This window comes from Entelurus aequoreus, linkage group LG01, assembly GCF_033978785.1.
Source record: "Entelurus aequoreus isolate RoL-2023_Sb linkage group LG01, RoL_Eaeq_v1.1, whole genome shotgun sequence".
Taxonomy (NCBI): domain Eukaryota; kingdom Metazoa; phylum Chordata; class Actinopteri; order Syngnathiformes; family Syngnathidae; genus Entelurus; species Entelurus aequoreus.
This window is the reverse complement of record NC_084731.1, coordinates 36,669,457-36,685,995: the sequence shown is the minus strand read 5'-3', so window position 1 is coordinate 36,685,995 and position 16,539 is coordinate 36,669,457. Positions and strand designations below refer to the sequence as shown.

The following is a 16,539-nucleotide window of genomic DNA, read 5'->3' as shown; positions in this document are numbered from 1 at the left end:
GGAGGTCTTCGAAGTATTCCCTCCACCGATCCACAACATCCGCAGTCGAGGTCAGCAGAACACCATCCTCACCGTACACGGTGTTGATAGTGCACTGCTTCCCCTTCCTGAGGCGGCGGATGGTGGCCCAGAATCGCTTCGAAGCCATCCGGAAGTCGTTTTCCATGGCTTCCCCGAACTCCTTCCATGTCCGATTTTTGCCTCCGTGACCGCCGAAGCTGCACACCGCTTGGCCTGTCGGTACCTGTCCGCTGCCTCAGGAGTCCTATGAGCCAAAAGAACCCGATAGGACTCCTTCTTCAGCTTGACGGCATCCCTCACCGCCGGTGTCCACCAACGGGTAGTAGGATTACCGCCACGACAGGCACCAACTACCTTGCGGCCACAGCTCCTGTCAGCCGCCTCGACAATAGAGGCGCGGAACATGGTCCATTCGGACTCAATGTCCAGCACCTCCCTCGTGACATGTTCAAAGTTCTTCCGGAGGTGGGAATTGAAACTCTCTCTGACAGGAGACTCTGCCAGACGTTCCCAGCAAACCCTCACAATGCGTTTGGGCCTGCCAGGTCTGTCCGGCATCCTCCCCCACCATCGCAGCCAACTCACCACCAGGTGGTGATCGGTAGAAAGCTCCGCCCCTCTCTTCACCCGAGTGTCCAAAACATGAGGCCGCAAATCCGACGACACAACTACAAAGTCGATCATGGAACTGCGGCCTAGGGTGTCCTGGTGCCAAGTGCACATATGGACACCCTTATGTTTGAACATGGTGTTCGTTATGGACAATCTGTGACGGGCACAAAAGTCCAATAACAAAACACCGCTCGGGTTCAGATCCGGGCAGCCATTCTTCCCAATCACGCCTCTCCAGGTTTCACTGTCGCTGCCAACATGAGCGTTGAAGTCCCCCAGTAGAACGAGGGAATCACCCGGGGGAGCACTCTCAAGTACTCCCTCGAGTGAATCCAAAAAGGGTGGGTACTCTGAGCTGCGGGTTGGCGCGTAAGCGCAAACCACAGTCAGGACCCGTTCCCCCACCCGAATTCGGAGGGAAGCTACCCTCTCGTCCATCGGGTTGAACTCCAACATGCAGGCTCCGAGCCGGGGGGCAACAAGAATTGCCACCCCAATCCGTCGCCTCTCACTGCCGACAACGCCAGAGTAGAAGAGAGAGAGACTTTAAACCAATCTATATTGAAACTAGGGGTGTCCCGGTCCGATACTGATATCGGATATTGGTCCGATATAATTAAAAATGTAATGCTATGTGCTTGCATGTAAAATGTGTGATATAATGTCTGATACAAGCAGTCCTGCAGTGTGTTTACTTGTGCAAAGCTGGGCAGCCAGTTAGACAGTGGACATGTATCCATGAAAAAGCTGATGATGGTGTGTTTGACGGTGAAGCAGCTGAAAGGCGATATTGTAGAAGTCCACTCGCCGAGGTAAATGCTGTACATTATTATTACATTATTTCATCCAACTACTGGAGTTGTTAGTAGTACATTCTATTGTGTTATTTTGTATACAATACTTATTTTAAAGGCATGACTTGTCCAGGATGTACCCCGCCTTCCGCCCGAGTGCAGCTGGGATAGGCTACACAACAACTGAGCACCTTTGAGTCATTAGAGAAAAGCGCTATATAAATATAATTCACTTCACAATAATACACAAACTAGACATGCGTAATAATAATTAAACAACATTGAAGCACATTTGTCAATATAAACAAGTATTTAACAATCATAGTTGCATATTACTTACACATACAAGGTCTCCAAGGCAGAAGCGTACTAGGAAGTATTCAGTAACAAAGGTGTCCGCATCATTCAACTTACTACGTAGCGAGCTTAACTTCATGAATTATTGTGACCACTAGGTCTCATAAAAAAAATTTTAAAACCAGGTACGCCTCCACGTCAACATAAAGACAACATAAGTTAATTCCAGACGTTAATAATAAATAGGTTGGTGTTTTTCATATCTAACATTTTTCTCTGTTTGACTAATATTACTTGATCAAAGCTTTTATAACATTTCCCACCACAAAATAATACAGGTATGTATGATTCCTGCTGATATTGTTTTGGATCATTATCATTATCAGCCAATACTTCAGGCTGTAATATATCAAAAGTGAAAATGCTGTATCGGGACACTCAGGGGGGCTGATGGGGTTTTACTCAACAGAACGGCAACAATGCAAAATTATAATCCATTTCAAAAAATACATTTGTTCAAGGCCTACTGAAACCCACTACTACCGACCACACAGTCTGATAGTTTATATATCAATGATGAAATCTTAACATTGCAACACATGCCAATACGGCCGGGTTAACTTATAAAGTGCAATTTTAAATTTCCCGCTAAACTTCCGGTTGAAAACGTCTATGTATGATGACGTATGCGCGTGACGTCAATGGTTGAAACGGAAGTATTCGGACACATTGTATCCAATACAAAAAGCTCGGTTTTCATCGCAAAATTCCACAGTATTCTGGACATCTGTGTTGGTGAATCTTTTGCAATTTGTTTAATGAACAATGAAGACTGCAAAGAAGAAAGCTGTAGGTGGGATCTGTGTATTAGCGGCTGGCTGCAGCAACACAACCAGGAGGACTTTGACTTGGATAGCAGACGAGCTATCCGACGCTAGCCGCCGACCGCATTGATGATCGGGTGAAGTCCTTCGTCGCTCCGTCGATCACTGAAACGCAGGTGAGCACGGGTGTTGATGAGGGCTGGCTGGCGTAGGTGGATAGCTAATGTTTTTAGCATAGCTCTGTGAGGTCTCGTTGCTAAGTTAGCTTCAATGGCGTCGTTAGCAACAGCATTGTTAAGCTTCGCCAGGCTGGAAAGCATTAACCGTGTAGTTACAGGTCCATGGTTTAATAGTATTGTTGATTTTCTGTCTATCCTTTCAGTCAGGGGTTTATTTCTTTTGTTTCTATCTGCAGTTAAGCCCGATGCTATCATGTTAGCTCCGTAGCTAAAGTGCTTCGCCGATGTATTGTCGTGGAGATAAAAGTCACTGTGAATGTCCATTTCGCGTTCTCGACTCTCATTTTCAAGAGGATATAGTATCCGAGGTGGTTTAAAATACAAAACCATGATCCACAATAGAAAAAGGAGAGAGTGTGGAATCCAATGAGCCAGCTTGTACCTAAGTTACGGTCAGAGCGAAAAAAGATGCGTCCTGCACTGCACTCTAGTCCTTCACTCCCACGTTCCTCATCCACGAATCTTTCATCCTGGCTCAAATTAATGGGGTAATCGTCGCTTTCTCGGTCCGAATCGCTCTCGCTGCTGGTGTAAACAATGGGGAAATGTGAGGAGCCTTTCAACCTGTGACGTCACGCTACTTCCGGTACAGGCAAGGCTTTTTTTATCAGCGACCAAAAGTTGCGAACTTTATCGTCAATGTTCTCTACTAAATCCTTTCAGCAAAAATATGGCAATATCGCGAAATGATCAAGTATGACACATAGAATGGATCTGCTATCCCCGTTTAAATAAAAAAAATTCATTTCAGTAGGCCTTTCATGAATACATCTCCTCAGCGACGGGCGCATGCACGTCTGTGGGAGTGTAAAAGAAGCCAGTCAACTTCAAGTACAGTGCTGGCAATCCGGGAGACTGCCTGTGTTTTTAGTTCAGTGGTAGTGCGCTGGCCTTTCACACGGACGACGTGGGTTTCGCGCCCCGCTCGGAGCAGTAGGAAAAACAACGCAGCTGAGTGAGAGACAGTAAACAATCGCTAGACGAAGCTGAGCTGTTTGTAATTGACAGCTATGAACACTAATCATTGCATTCTGCCGTCAAAATCGGGGGCCCCTGGGCTTCAGCCCAGATATGAACTTATCTGGGGACACTCCTAATTTAAAAAAAACTTAAAATGTATATTATATTGTTAGAAAAAGTATTGTGATATATTGCCATGATGATTTATTTCCCCTAACTATGTGGCAGTATATACATTTATAGTATGGTGAGTGATTTAACATCCAGCAGATTTATCTAGCTCTGCATGCGCTTTAAAATGTTGCTGTCAGCCTATTATTATTATTGTAGCGTCCAGAAGAAGTACACACAAATTCTGCACTCTTTTTTTTTTACTTTTATTGAACAACCTATACTAATACAGCTCAATTCCAACACTTATCTCGTTCCTGCCACACGCACGTCTATCCTTGTATCTTATTTCCGCAACAACAACCCTTCCTCCTTATTCGCCAATCACCTTCCAGGCGTGGTACGTTCATGACCATGGGAACTCTGAACATCACCCAGACATGAACACGACATCAACCCCAGCAGGTCGTTACGTTATTTTATTTCATATGGGGCCCAGAATTCCTGGTGACACATTGGGCTGATGGTGTGAAAATTACACTTGTCGTACTGTGGTTTATAATCAATTCATCAATACTTTTGATGCCGACTCAGCAGTTTCCTTTTATTTTGTGTTTATGTTTGTGTTGTGTGTGTGTTTTACAAAATTATTGTTCCTTTCCTTTCCTATACTGGCTCACCTGCACTGGCTTCCTGTGCACTTAAGATGCGCCTTTAGGGTGTTACTACTTACGTATAAAATACTAAACGGTCTCGCTCCATCCTATCTTGCTGATTGTATTGTACCATATGTCCCGGCAAGAAATCTGCGTTCAAAGAACTCCGGCTTATTAGTGATTCCCAGAGCCCAAAAACAGTCTGCGGGCTATAGAGCGTTTTCTATTCGGGCTCCAGTACTCTGGGGTGCCCTCCCGGTAACAGTTAGAGATGCTACCTCAGTAGAAGCATTTAAAGGCCTACTGAAATGATTTTTTTTTATTTAAACGGGAATAGCAGATCCATTCTATGTGTCATACTTGATCATTTCGCGATATTGCCATATTTTTGCTGAAAGGATTTAGTAGAGAAAATCGACGATAAAGTTCGCAACTTTTGCTCGCTGATAAAAAAAAGCCTTGCCTGTACCGGAAGTAGTGTGACGTCACAGGAGCTAGTATTCCTCACAATTCCCCATTGTTTACAATGGACCGAGAGAGATTCGGACCGAGAAAGTGACGATTACCCCATTAATTTGAGCGAGGATGAAAGATTCGTAGATGAGGAACGTTACAGTGAAGGACTTGAGAGGCAGTGATGGACGTATCTTTTTTCGCTCTGACCGTAACTTAGGTACAAGCTGGCTCATTGGATTCCACACTCTCCTTTTTCTATTGTGGATCACAGATTTGTATTTTAAACCACCTCGGATACTATATCCTCTTGAAAATGAGAGTCGAGCACGTGAAATGGACATTTAAAGTGACTTTTATCTCCAAGACAATACATCGGTGACACACTTAGCTACTGAGCTAACGTGCTAGCATCGTTCTCAAATGAAGATAGAAACAAAATAAATAAACCCCTGACTGGAAGGATAGACAGAAGACCAACAATTATATTAAACCATGTACATGTAACTACACGGTTAAAAATTCTCAGCCTGGTAAGGCTTAACTATGCTGTTGCTAACGACGCTAAGGCTAATTTAGCAACTTAGCAACCAGACCTCACAGAACTATGTACTCTCTCCTTTTTCTATTGTGGATCACGGATTTGTATTTTAAACCACCTCGGATACTATATCCTCTTGAAAATGAGAGTCGAGCACGCGAAATGGACATTTAAAGTGACTTTTATCTCCAAGACAATACATCGGTGACACACTTAGCTACTGAGCTAACGTGCTAGCGTCGTTCTCAAATGAAGATAGAAACAAAATAAATAAACCCCTGACTGGAAGGATAGACAGAAGACCAACAATAATATTAAACCATGTACATGTAACTACACGGTTAAAAATTCTCAGCTTGGTAAGGCTTAACTATGCTGTTGCTAACGACGCTAAGGCTAATTTAGCAACTTAGCAACCGGACCTCACAGAACTATGATAAAACATTAGCGCTCCACCTACGCCAGCCAGCCCTCATCTTCCCATCAACAGCCGTGCTCACCTGCATTCCAGCGATCAACGGCGCGACGAAGGACTTCATCCGTGGGTTTGGCGGCAAGCATCGGCTAGGCGTCAGGGTAAGTAGTCCTCGTTGTGTTGCTGTAAGTATTGTAATGCCCCGCAGTGGAGAAGGAGTCACACAGACGAGGATGCGCTGCTCAATCGCTTTATTAAAAAGCGGTAACTGGTTGTAGTTCAAAAAGTAACGCACACACATACACGAGCTGCTGTTAGCCAAAACTCACGCTCACACACACTCAAGTTCTCCGCCAACTCACTCGTGCATGCGCGTTCCCCAAACCCTTAAAGACACAGTACACTATTGCAAATATCACAGATATTACAGTATTGTACTTAGCCGCTAAGACACCGATCGATCCCACCTACAACGTTCTTCTTTGCAGTCTCCATTGTTCATTAAACAAATTGCAAAAGATTCACCAACACAGATGTCCAGAATACTGTGGAATTTTGTCGAAGAAAACAAGAGGCTTTTCTATCGGGTCCGATGGGGTCCAACCACTTCCGTTGCTTTTGTGACGTCACGCACATAAATCATATCCAAAGGAGTTTTTCAACCGGAAGTGTGGCGGGAATTTTAAAATTGCACTTTATAAGTAATGATCCTAGGAGCTATGTGCTTTATTCCCCCTGGTAGGGTCTCCCAAGACAAACTGGTCCTAGGTGAGGGATCAGACAAAGAGCAGCTCGAAGACCTCAATGAAAAATAAAACCTATGGACCCAGATTTCCCTCGCCCGGACGCGGGTCACCGGGGCCCCCCTCTGGAGCCAGGCCCGGAGGTGGGGCACGATGGCGAGCGCCTGGTGGCCGGGCCTGTGTTGTTGCCCCCCGGCTCAGAGCCTGCATGTTGGAGTTCAACCCGGTGGACGAGAGGGTAGCTTCCCTCCGCCTTCGGGTGGGGGAACGGGTCCTGACTGTGGTTTGCGCTTACGCGCCAACCCGCAGCTCAGAGTACCCACCCTTTTTGGATTCACTCGAGGGAGTACTTGAGAGTGCTTCCCCGGGTGATTCCCTCGTTTTACTGGGGGACTTCAATGCTCATGTTGGCAGCGACAGTGAAACCTGGAGAGGCGTGATTGGGAAGAATGGTTGCCCGGATCTGAACCCGAGCGGTGTTTTGTTATTGGACTTTTGTGCCCGTCACAGATTGTCCATAACAAACACCATGTTCAAACATAAGGGTGTCCATATGTGCACTTGGCACCAGGACACCCTAGGCCGCAGTTCCATGATCGACTTTGTAGTTGTGTCGTCGGATTTGCGGCCTCATGTTTTGGACACTCGGGTGAAGAGAGGGGCGGAGCTTTCTACCGATCACCACCTGGTGGTGAGTTGGCTGCGATGGTGGGGGAGGATGCCGGACAGACCTGGCAGGCCCAAACGCATTGTGAGGGTTTGCTGGGAACGTCTGGCAGAGTCTCCTGTCAGAGAGAGTTTCAATTCCCACCTCCGGAAGAACTTTGAACATGTCACGAGGGAGGTGCTGGACATTGAGTCCGAATAGACCATGTTCCGCACCTCTATTGTCGAGGCGGCTGATTGGAGCTGTGGCCGCAAGGTAGTTGGTGCCTGTCGTGGCGGTAATCCTAGAACCCGTTGGTGGACACCGGTGGTGAGGGATGCCGTCAAGCTGAAGAAGGAGTCCTATCGGGTTCTTTTGGCTCATAGGACCCCTGAGGCAGCGGACAGGTACCGACAGGCTAAGCGGTGTGCGGCTTCGGCGGTCGCGGAGGCAAAAATTCGGACATGGGAGGAGTTCGGGAAAGCCATGGAAAACGACTTCCGGACGGCTTCGAAGCGATTCTGGACCACCATCTGCCGCCTCAGGAAGGGGAAGCAGTGCACTATCAACACTGTGTATGGTGAGGATGGTGTTCTGCTGACCTCGACTGCGGATGTTGTGGATCGGTGGAGGGAATACTTCGAAGACCTCCTCCATCCCACCAACACGTCTTCCTATCAGGAAGTAGTGCCTGGGGAATCTGTGGTGGGCTCTCCTATTTCTGGGGCTGAGGTTGCTGAGGTAGTTAAAAAGCTCCTCGGTGGCAAGGCCCCGGGGGTGGATGAGATCCGCCCGGAGTTCCTTAAGGCTCTGGATGCTGTGGGGCTGTCTTGGTTGACAAGACTCTGCAGCATCGCGTGGACATCGGGGGCGGTACCTCTGGATTGGCAGACCGGGGTGGTGGTTCCTCTCTTTAAGAAGGGGAACCGGAGGGTGTGTTCTAACTATCGTGGGATCACACTCCTCAGCCTTCCCGGTAAGGTCTATTCAGGTGTGCTGGAGAGGAGGCTACGGCGGATAGTCGAACCTCAGATTCAGGAGGAACAGTGTGGTTTTCGTCCTGGTCGTGGAACTGTGGACCAGCTCTATACTCTCGGCAGGGTCCTTGAGGGTGCATGGGAGTTTGCCCAACCAGTCTACATGTGTTTTGTGGACTTGGAGAAGGCATTCGACCGTGTCCCTCGGGAAGTCCTGTGGGGAGTGCTCAGAGAGTATGGGGTATCGGACTGTCTGATTGTGGTGGTCCGCTCCCTGTATGATCAGTGCCAGAGTTTGGTCCGCATTGCCGGCAGTAAGTCGGACACGTTTCCAGTGAGAGTTGGACTCCGCCAAGGCTGCCCCTTGTCACCGATTCTGTTCATAACTTTTATGGACAGAATTTCTAGGCGCAGTCAAGGCGTTGAGGGGATCTGGTTTGGTGGCTGCAGGATTAGGTCTCTGCTTTTTGCAGATGATGTGGTCCTGATGGCTTCATCTGGCCAGGATCTTCAGCTCTCGCTGGATCGGTTCGCAGCTGAGTGTGAAGCGACTGGGATGAGAATCAGCACCTCCAAGTCCGAATCCATGGTTCTCGCCCGGAAAAGGGTGGAGTGCCATCTCCGGGTTGCGGAGGAGACCCTGCCCCAAGTGGAGGAGTTCAAGTACCTCGGAGTCTTGTTCACGAGTGAGGGAAGAGTGGATCGTGAGATCGACATGCGGATCGGTGCGGCGTCTTCAGTAATGCGGACGCTGTATCGATCCGTTGTGGTGAAGAAGGACCTAAGCCGGAAGGCAAAGATCTCAATTTACCGGTCGATCTACGTTCCCATCCTCACCTATGGTCATGAGCTTTGGGTTATGACCGAAAGGACAAGATCACGGGTACAAGCGGCCGAAACGAGTTTCCTCCGCCGGGTGGCGGGGCTCTCCCTTAGAGATAGGGTGAGAAGCTCTGCCATCCGGGGGGAGCTCAAAGTAAAGCCGCTGCTCCTCCACATCGAGAGGAGCCAGATGAGGTGGTTCGGGCATCTGGTCAGGATGCCACCCGAACGCCTCCCTAGGGAGGTGTTTAGGGCACGTCCGACCGGTAGGAGGCCACGAGGAAGACCCAGGACACGTTGGGAAGACTATGTCTCCCGGCTGGCCTGGGAACGCCTCGGGATCCCCCGGGAGGAGCTGGACGAAGTGGCTGGGGAGAGGGAAGTCTGGGCTTCCCTGCTTAAGCTGCTGCCCCCGTGACCCGACCTCGTAAAAGCGGAAGAAGATGGATGGATGGATGGAAGTTAACCCGGCCGTATTGGCATGTGTTGCAATGTTAAGATTTCATCATTGATATATAAACTATCAGACTGCGTGGTTGGTAGTAGTGGGTTTCAGTAGGCCTTTAAGTCCCATCTTAAAACTAATTTATACACTCTAGCCTTTAAATCAGGGGTCCCCAAACTACAGCCCGCGGGCCAGATACGGCCCGCCAGTGTCCAAAATCCGGCCTGCGGGTAGTACCAAGTAAAAAAAAAAATAAAAAAAAATGTTTTTTTTAAATTATTATTTTTTTAATCTGTTCTTTTTCAACCATCCATCAATCCATTTTCCACCGCTTGTTACTGAGTCTCCTAGGCAGATACGGCACGCCAGCGTCCAAAATCCGGCCCGCAAGTAGTCCTGGCTAAAAAGTAAATCAAAATTTTATTTATTTATTTTTTGATTATAATTTTTTTTAATCTGTCCTTTTTCACCCATCCTAAAATCCATTCTCTACCGCTTGTTACTGGGTCTCCTAGGCAGATAAGGCACGCCAGCATCCAAAATCCGGCCCGCGGGTAATACCCAGTAAAAAAATATCTATATATATATATATTTTTTTTAAATTATTATTTGTTTTAATCTGTCCCTTTTCGCCCATTCATCAATCCATTTTCTACCGCTTGTTACTGGGTCTCCTAGGCAGATACGGTACGCCAGCGTCCAAAATCCGGCCCGCGGGTAGTCCCGACTAAAAAAAAAGAAGGTATGTATACATTTTTTTTAATCTGTCCTTTTTCGCCCATCCATCAATCCATTTTCTACCGCTTGTTATTGGGTCTCCTAGCCGCTCAAGCAAATCATATTGTCAAAAAATGCATTTTCCCAGCGGTATTGGGACGTCATCACGCTTGCGCCACAAAGGCGGCAAGTGCGCGATCTTTCAGTCAATTAGTGCACGAGGGGAAAAAATGGCGAAATCATTGGGGAAACATAAATTAGACTCAGAGTGTAGAGTTTTTAAACATCAGTGGACATATGACTTTTCTTCAGTTTAAGGAAAAGACCGTTTAGATTGTATTTATATATATATATATATATATATATATATATATATATATATATATATATATATATATATATATATATATATATATATATATATAATATATATATATATATATATATATATATATATATATATATATATATATATATATATATATATATATATATATATATATATATATATACGCCCCCTCTCTTTTCTGCTCTGCCCCCCTCTACTATGTGGAGAGGTTTTTAGGTAGCCACGGATGACGCGCTAGCTGTTCAAAGTCGGGACCCGGGGTTGACCACTCATCTGTGCATCAGTTGGGGACGTCTCTGCGCTACTGACTTGTCTCCACTCAAGATGATCCCCTGCTGGCCCCACTATGTACTGGACTCTCACACTATTAACTAGATCCACTCGACGTCCATTGCATCGGTCAAGTCCATTGCACCTTTTAATATATTGTAATATATTAAAAGGTGTTACATTTTGGAAATACCAGTCGCCTGATTCCAACTAATGTTTTGTTTTTTAGTGGCTATTCTTGGAGCATTCACAGTAAATGTGTAGTCTAAGAACATGAAGTGTATGACTTTAAAACTCACCACAAGAGAGAAACCAGACACCTGAGCTCTGCCTTCAATGGAGTAGTGCCCCTTCACCATTCCCTCATGCACTTCCAAAGCGATGGTCAGATTGTGTTTGGACACGTTGTCCTTTACCTTGCACACAAGTCTGCAGGGAAAGATTTCAACCACATAAGGTCAACATTTGTGTTGCATTGTGGGTATTATGCTACTCACACTTGACTGCTGCTTTTCGCAGGCAGGACAGCACACGGCGTTGCGGTGCCCACGGTGACCACGTGTGTGGTCACAGTGGGCGGGCTGAGAGGAGACTGGAAATCTCTGCCGCAAAGTGTCAGCTCCGTTTCTCCACCAGCTGGTGCTATCTTGGGGAAAAACTGCAAAAGAGAAAAGCCATCAATGGTTTGCTGTGGCGAGTGTCACCAGTACGAGTCTAAATTGTCTGTTAGGTTTACCTCGGTTATGACTGGCGCGCAAGAATGTTTGTTCCATACGGAGGCGCACTTGTGTTTCCTCGAGCACGTTCCCGAGCACCAGCCGCAGTTCATGAAGCGCGGTGCTGTCAAACACATGGAGCACGTCACAAAATGTGTACACCCCGGTCCGATGGAAGGCACCCTAAACAACTGGAAGCAAAAAAAAAAGGATTCGGTCACAGGTTGGTTCATTTTGGGAACACTTTATTTTCCCGTTTGCGCTTTTTTACACGCTTGAAGTTAGGCACGTTTCTTTTGTTTGTATTCTCCCATCCAGCTTGCAGACACACACACCCCGCTCAGATTAGGCTGAAGTGCTAAAGCAGTAAATTCATAGAGGCGGACTTTGCCATCACACCTTTTTTTTTGGCTGTTACTAAAACTTCATGTTCCATAAATTTCACACAGCCAAAAGAAGTTAAGCTGTTTTACTAACACTTGCAAATGTTTTTGAGATCCATGAAAAATATAACACTTTTAATTTGAAAAGGTTGTATCAATCCAGGCAGTACTTGTTATGTGAATGTGTGTTGTCAGGGTGATGTAGTGTGTGTATGCATTAGAGATGCGCGGTTTGCGGACACAACCGCGGCGTCCGCGGATAATCCGCGGGTCGGGCGGATGCATGATGAAAAAAATAGATTTTAAATACATTCGGGCGGGTGGCGGTTGAACCAATTCGGAAATATATATACATAGTTAAATGTTGTAACCACATACGAAAAACGAGCAGCACTCTTTGAAACAGGCAATTATTCATCAGGCACTGATGCAGCTGTCACGCCAAATTTCTTCCCCCCCTACAAAAACATCCCCCCCATTTACTTCCGGGGCTGCGTCCAATAAAGTCACAAAGTTGCCGGGGGTCCTTAACCGGCACGCGACTGTCCTGTTTCGCGCCTGTACAAAAAAAAACAATAATCGATTTCTTCAGATTCCAGCAGCTGTCAAAGACGAAGTATCCTTCCAGCGACGGGCAGTCAAAGCCGAAGTGCTATCGATCGCTGTCAATGACGTAAGGGGAAACATGACCACGGAAGTAAATGGGGGGGGAGGTTTTTGTAGGGGGAAGAAATTTGGCGTGACACAGCACACCACAACACAACACAACAGCAGAAGAAGAAAAAAATAAAAAGATGGCAACGCCTGCAGCAAACGTGGTACGCGACAAATTAAAAAAGGGAATACTAAAGACCACTTTCTTAATGGAAATGACAATAATATTATAATAATGATAAATGATATTATCACGCATTAATATCTCTTAGCCTCTAATGCGTGGCCAAGAGATATTAATGCGTGGCACGCATTGAATGTCTCTGCTGCATTGGATCAGTCTCCTTTCTTTAACAGGCAAAAGCTTTCTAACCTCACTAATGCCTTGCATCGTCTATATTAGATATATAACAACGGGTGGGTGGCGGGTGGCGGGTGGCGGGTGGCGGGCGGTTGTGGTTTTGATAAAATGTTAGTTCGGGTGGATGGCGGGTGGATGACGACTTTTGTGATGCGGTTGCGGATGAAATAATTGCCTATCCGCGCATCTCTAGTATGCATGCTACAACAGCTTCTTCTTCCTGGCATGCGTTATGTAAATAATAATCTGTAGATTCAACTTTATTTATTTGTTATAATAACCACCCAGCTGTGACGTATCAGAGGCGCTTACTCAGCTGTTTGTGTCGTTTTATGTGTGTTTTTGTGTGTGTGTGCTTGTAAGGGGGAGTGTGACAGTTTGACAGTTTGAGCTGCATACAATTTTTATTTTCTATTAAATAGTCACACAGTTCAATGATCCCGGTCCAGATGTATTAAGCGTCCGTTTGTACCAGGATGGTCAAACATGGCAGACACATGTGCGGCCGCCTAATAGAGAGCAGCATCGTGGTGCTTTTATCCTCATCTCAATGGATGTTTGCAGGTGCCTTAATTGAAGTGGTCAGAATAGATTTGATAGTTTTCTGCAATTTTTTTTTTTTCCATTTGATTATAAAAACTTCAAGTGCAATATAATGTTTGACCTTCAAGGCCACTTGACTTCTTCCAGTCTCAGAGGCACATAAGAACAAAAATACTTATGTCGATGGGAGAATACACAGAAAGCAAGATTTGAGAGGGAAACTTCCACATTTAAGGGTTGCTCCACCCAAAGTGCGCATTTTGGATAAAGGTGCGCGCAGTGACACACTTAAATGGAGACTGTACTTTTTTTATTTTATTTTGCCTATTGTTCACAATCATTATAAGAGACATGTCTTTTTTCTTTTTTATTTTAAGATGATAAAAAACGCTTGGAAGATGCGGCGAATGGGAGCCTTCAAAGCCCTCTAAAACAACTTCAAAACCCTCCATCAATGTTTTGTATACACTGCAAGTCTATATATAATGCAGTAACAGACACGTTCATAACAATATGTAATATGTTCAATATTTACTGTATTTTGGTCATTTTAATCATTGCCGGAACTAGTTCTTTGGCACATTTATTTCCGTTGCCGTAGCAGCACACTTCCGACTTCTAATGGCAGACACGATAACAAACAACAAAGACGACTATTTCTGGACAAAGGAGGATTCACAACCTTATCCTTTTTAAGCTAAATATAATGAGGATAAACTACTGCTTCTAAAAGCCAGCGCAAAGGAAGAGTGAGACGTTGGAGCAGACGGGAGTCGAGAGAGTGAGGTGAAAGTCAATTGAAGCTGTGGAATTTGAAGCTGTGCTATTTTGATATAAATGGCATGCTTACCCAAAAACGTCGGAAAAAACTTCCCTGGCCTGCTGGACCAAACAGACAACTGTTCATCGAGTGAGTCACACATTTTATTGATCATGATACACGCAGCACGTCATGCCTGTTATTACAACTACAGTACATATTAGGGCTGCGAATCTTTGGGTGTCCCACGATTCGATTCAATATCGATTCTTGGGGTCACGATTCGATTCTAAATCGATTTTTTTCGATTCAGCGCGATTCTCGATTCAAAAACGATATTTTTCCAATTCAAAACAATTCTCTATTCATTCAATACATAGGTATTCAGCAGGATCTACCCCAGTCTGCTGACATGCAAGCAGAGTAGTAGATTTTTGTAAAAAGCTTTTATAATTGTAAAGGACAATGTTTTATCAACTGATTGCAATAATGTAAATGTGTTTTAACTATTAAATGAACCAAAAATATTACTTATTTTACCTTTGTGAAAATATTGGACACAGTGTGTTGTCAAGCTTATTAGATGCGATGCAAGTGTAAGCCACTGTGACACTATTGTTCATTTTTTTTAAATTTTTTATAAATGTCTAATGATAATGTCAATGAGGGATTTGTAATCACTGCTATGTTGAAATTGTAACTAATATTGATACTGTTGTTGATAATATTCATTTTTGTTTCACTACTTTTGGATTGTTCTGTGTTGTGTTTGTGTCTCCTCTCAATTGCTCTGTTTATTGCTGTTCTGAGTGTTGCTGGGTCGGGTTTGGTTTTGGAATTAGATTGCATTGTTGTGATATTGCTGTGTATTGTTTTGTTGGATTGATTAATTTAAAAAAATAAAAGTAAAAATAAATAAAAAATAAAATGAAAAAATAAATAAATACATAAATTAAAAAAAATAGATTTGTTAAAAATGACAATCGATTCTGAATCGCACAACGTGAGAATCGCGATTCGAATTCTAATCGATTTTTTCCCACACCCCTAGTACATATGCTGTCTCGCTAGCTGTGTACAAACAAACATGAAATTTGGGCTAATACTTTACAGAGAATGTAACATGAGTGTTCATGTTTTTCAGACAGTAAGATTGGTGTCTTAACACATTGTCTTGTGTATTACAAACTCAAACGTGATTCCTGTTAGTGTAGAAGCTAGCGCATCTCTTTCCGTATCTAGCTTTTACGGCTAATACCATGGCACGCCGATGTGTTACTACGCTAGAAAAAGAGTTCTTCAGTGTTTGCTCTTTGTTGCTATTGCTACTCATTGACCGTGAGCATTACAATGGTTTTGGAGTGCTGTGTTGTGTGGCGAAAAAAGGGTTGTTGTGTGTGCGTGTCTGCGTGCGTGTGATTTGTGTGTGTCTTGGCAAGTGCAAGTCTATATGACAGCGTATTGGCGAGTTTCTCTGAAAATTGGCCTTTATTGCACACCGTAAAAAATTACCAGTAAAACTACGGCAAGCAATTGTTAAATAGCAAGAATTAAACACCGTAAAGTCAAAAATAGTTGATCACAGTAGCAAATGCTGTCTGATTCTTGCAAACTAAGAAACAGTAGGTGACCTAAATTACTATAGGTATAATATGTAGAACACACATGACCTAACTGTGAACATGCCAATACTTTGAAATTGAAGGTATTATTTTGTCTAAATTAATGATTTTTCTGATTGTGTACATTTAAATTTACAACTAACCTTAATTGTTTAAGGGTTTGTGTTAAAGCTTTAGCCTAGTTAACTTTTGGCTAACAACATGTTTTCTTGTATTGTTGTGGCAAGTTGCTTCAGACTTTGAGGGGTTATGGCTATGTTCTTAATCGCAAACTGCATCGAAATGAACCACGCTTTGTGTTTAAATGTGTAGGAACTGGTTGCAAGCAACTATTTAACAAATATGGAGCATTTAAGTTTCATTTTTAATAGCTCACTTGAAGAAACATGTTGCGGGAGGCCATGTTGTGAGTTGTGCAGTGAAAGGTTGTACAAATACTTTCAAGTTAAAATCCTTAATGTACCGCTAACATGTCTCAGAAACACAGGCATTTTGCAGATACTAATATTGGTGACAGGGCATCACGGTGGAGCTGTTCTTATAATTTGTGCCTCACAGTGACAAGGTCCTGGGTTCGATTCCCGGGCTAGGGTTCATTGTGTGTGGAG

General features: G+C 44.5%; 1 protein-coding gene across 2 annotated transcripts in view; it reads right to left on the bottom strand.

Annotated features, from left to right (window-relative positions):
* LOC133651268 (macrophage-stimulating protein receptor-like) overlaps positions 1–16,539 on the bottom strand; it is a 65,362-nt gene that overhangs the window by 28,664 nt on the left and 20,159 nt on the right. For both annotated transcript variants that reach the window (XM_062049325.1, XM_062049327.1), the window contains exons 5-7: positions 11,629–11,799; positions 11,390–11,550; positions 11,192–11,321 (exon numbers count right to left, since the gene is read on the bottom strand). In XM_062049325.1, the coding sequence (XP_061905309.1) occupies positions 11,192–11,321; positions 11,390–11,550; positions 11,629–11,799 (462 nt within the window). The remainder of the gene's footprint in view (positions 1–11,191; positions 11,322–11,389; positions 11,551–11,628; positions 11,800–16,539) is intronic.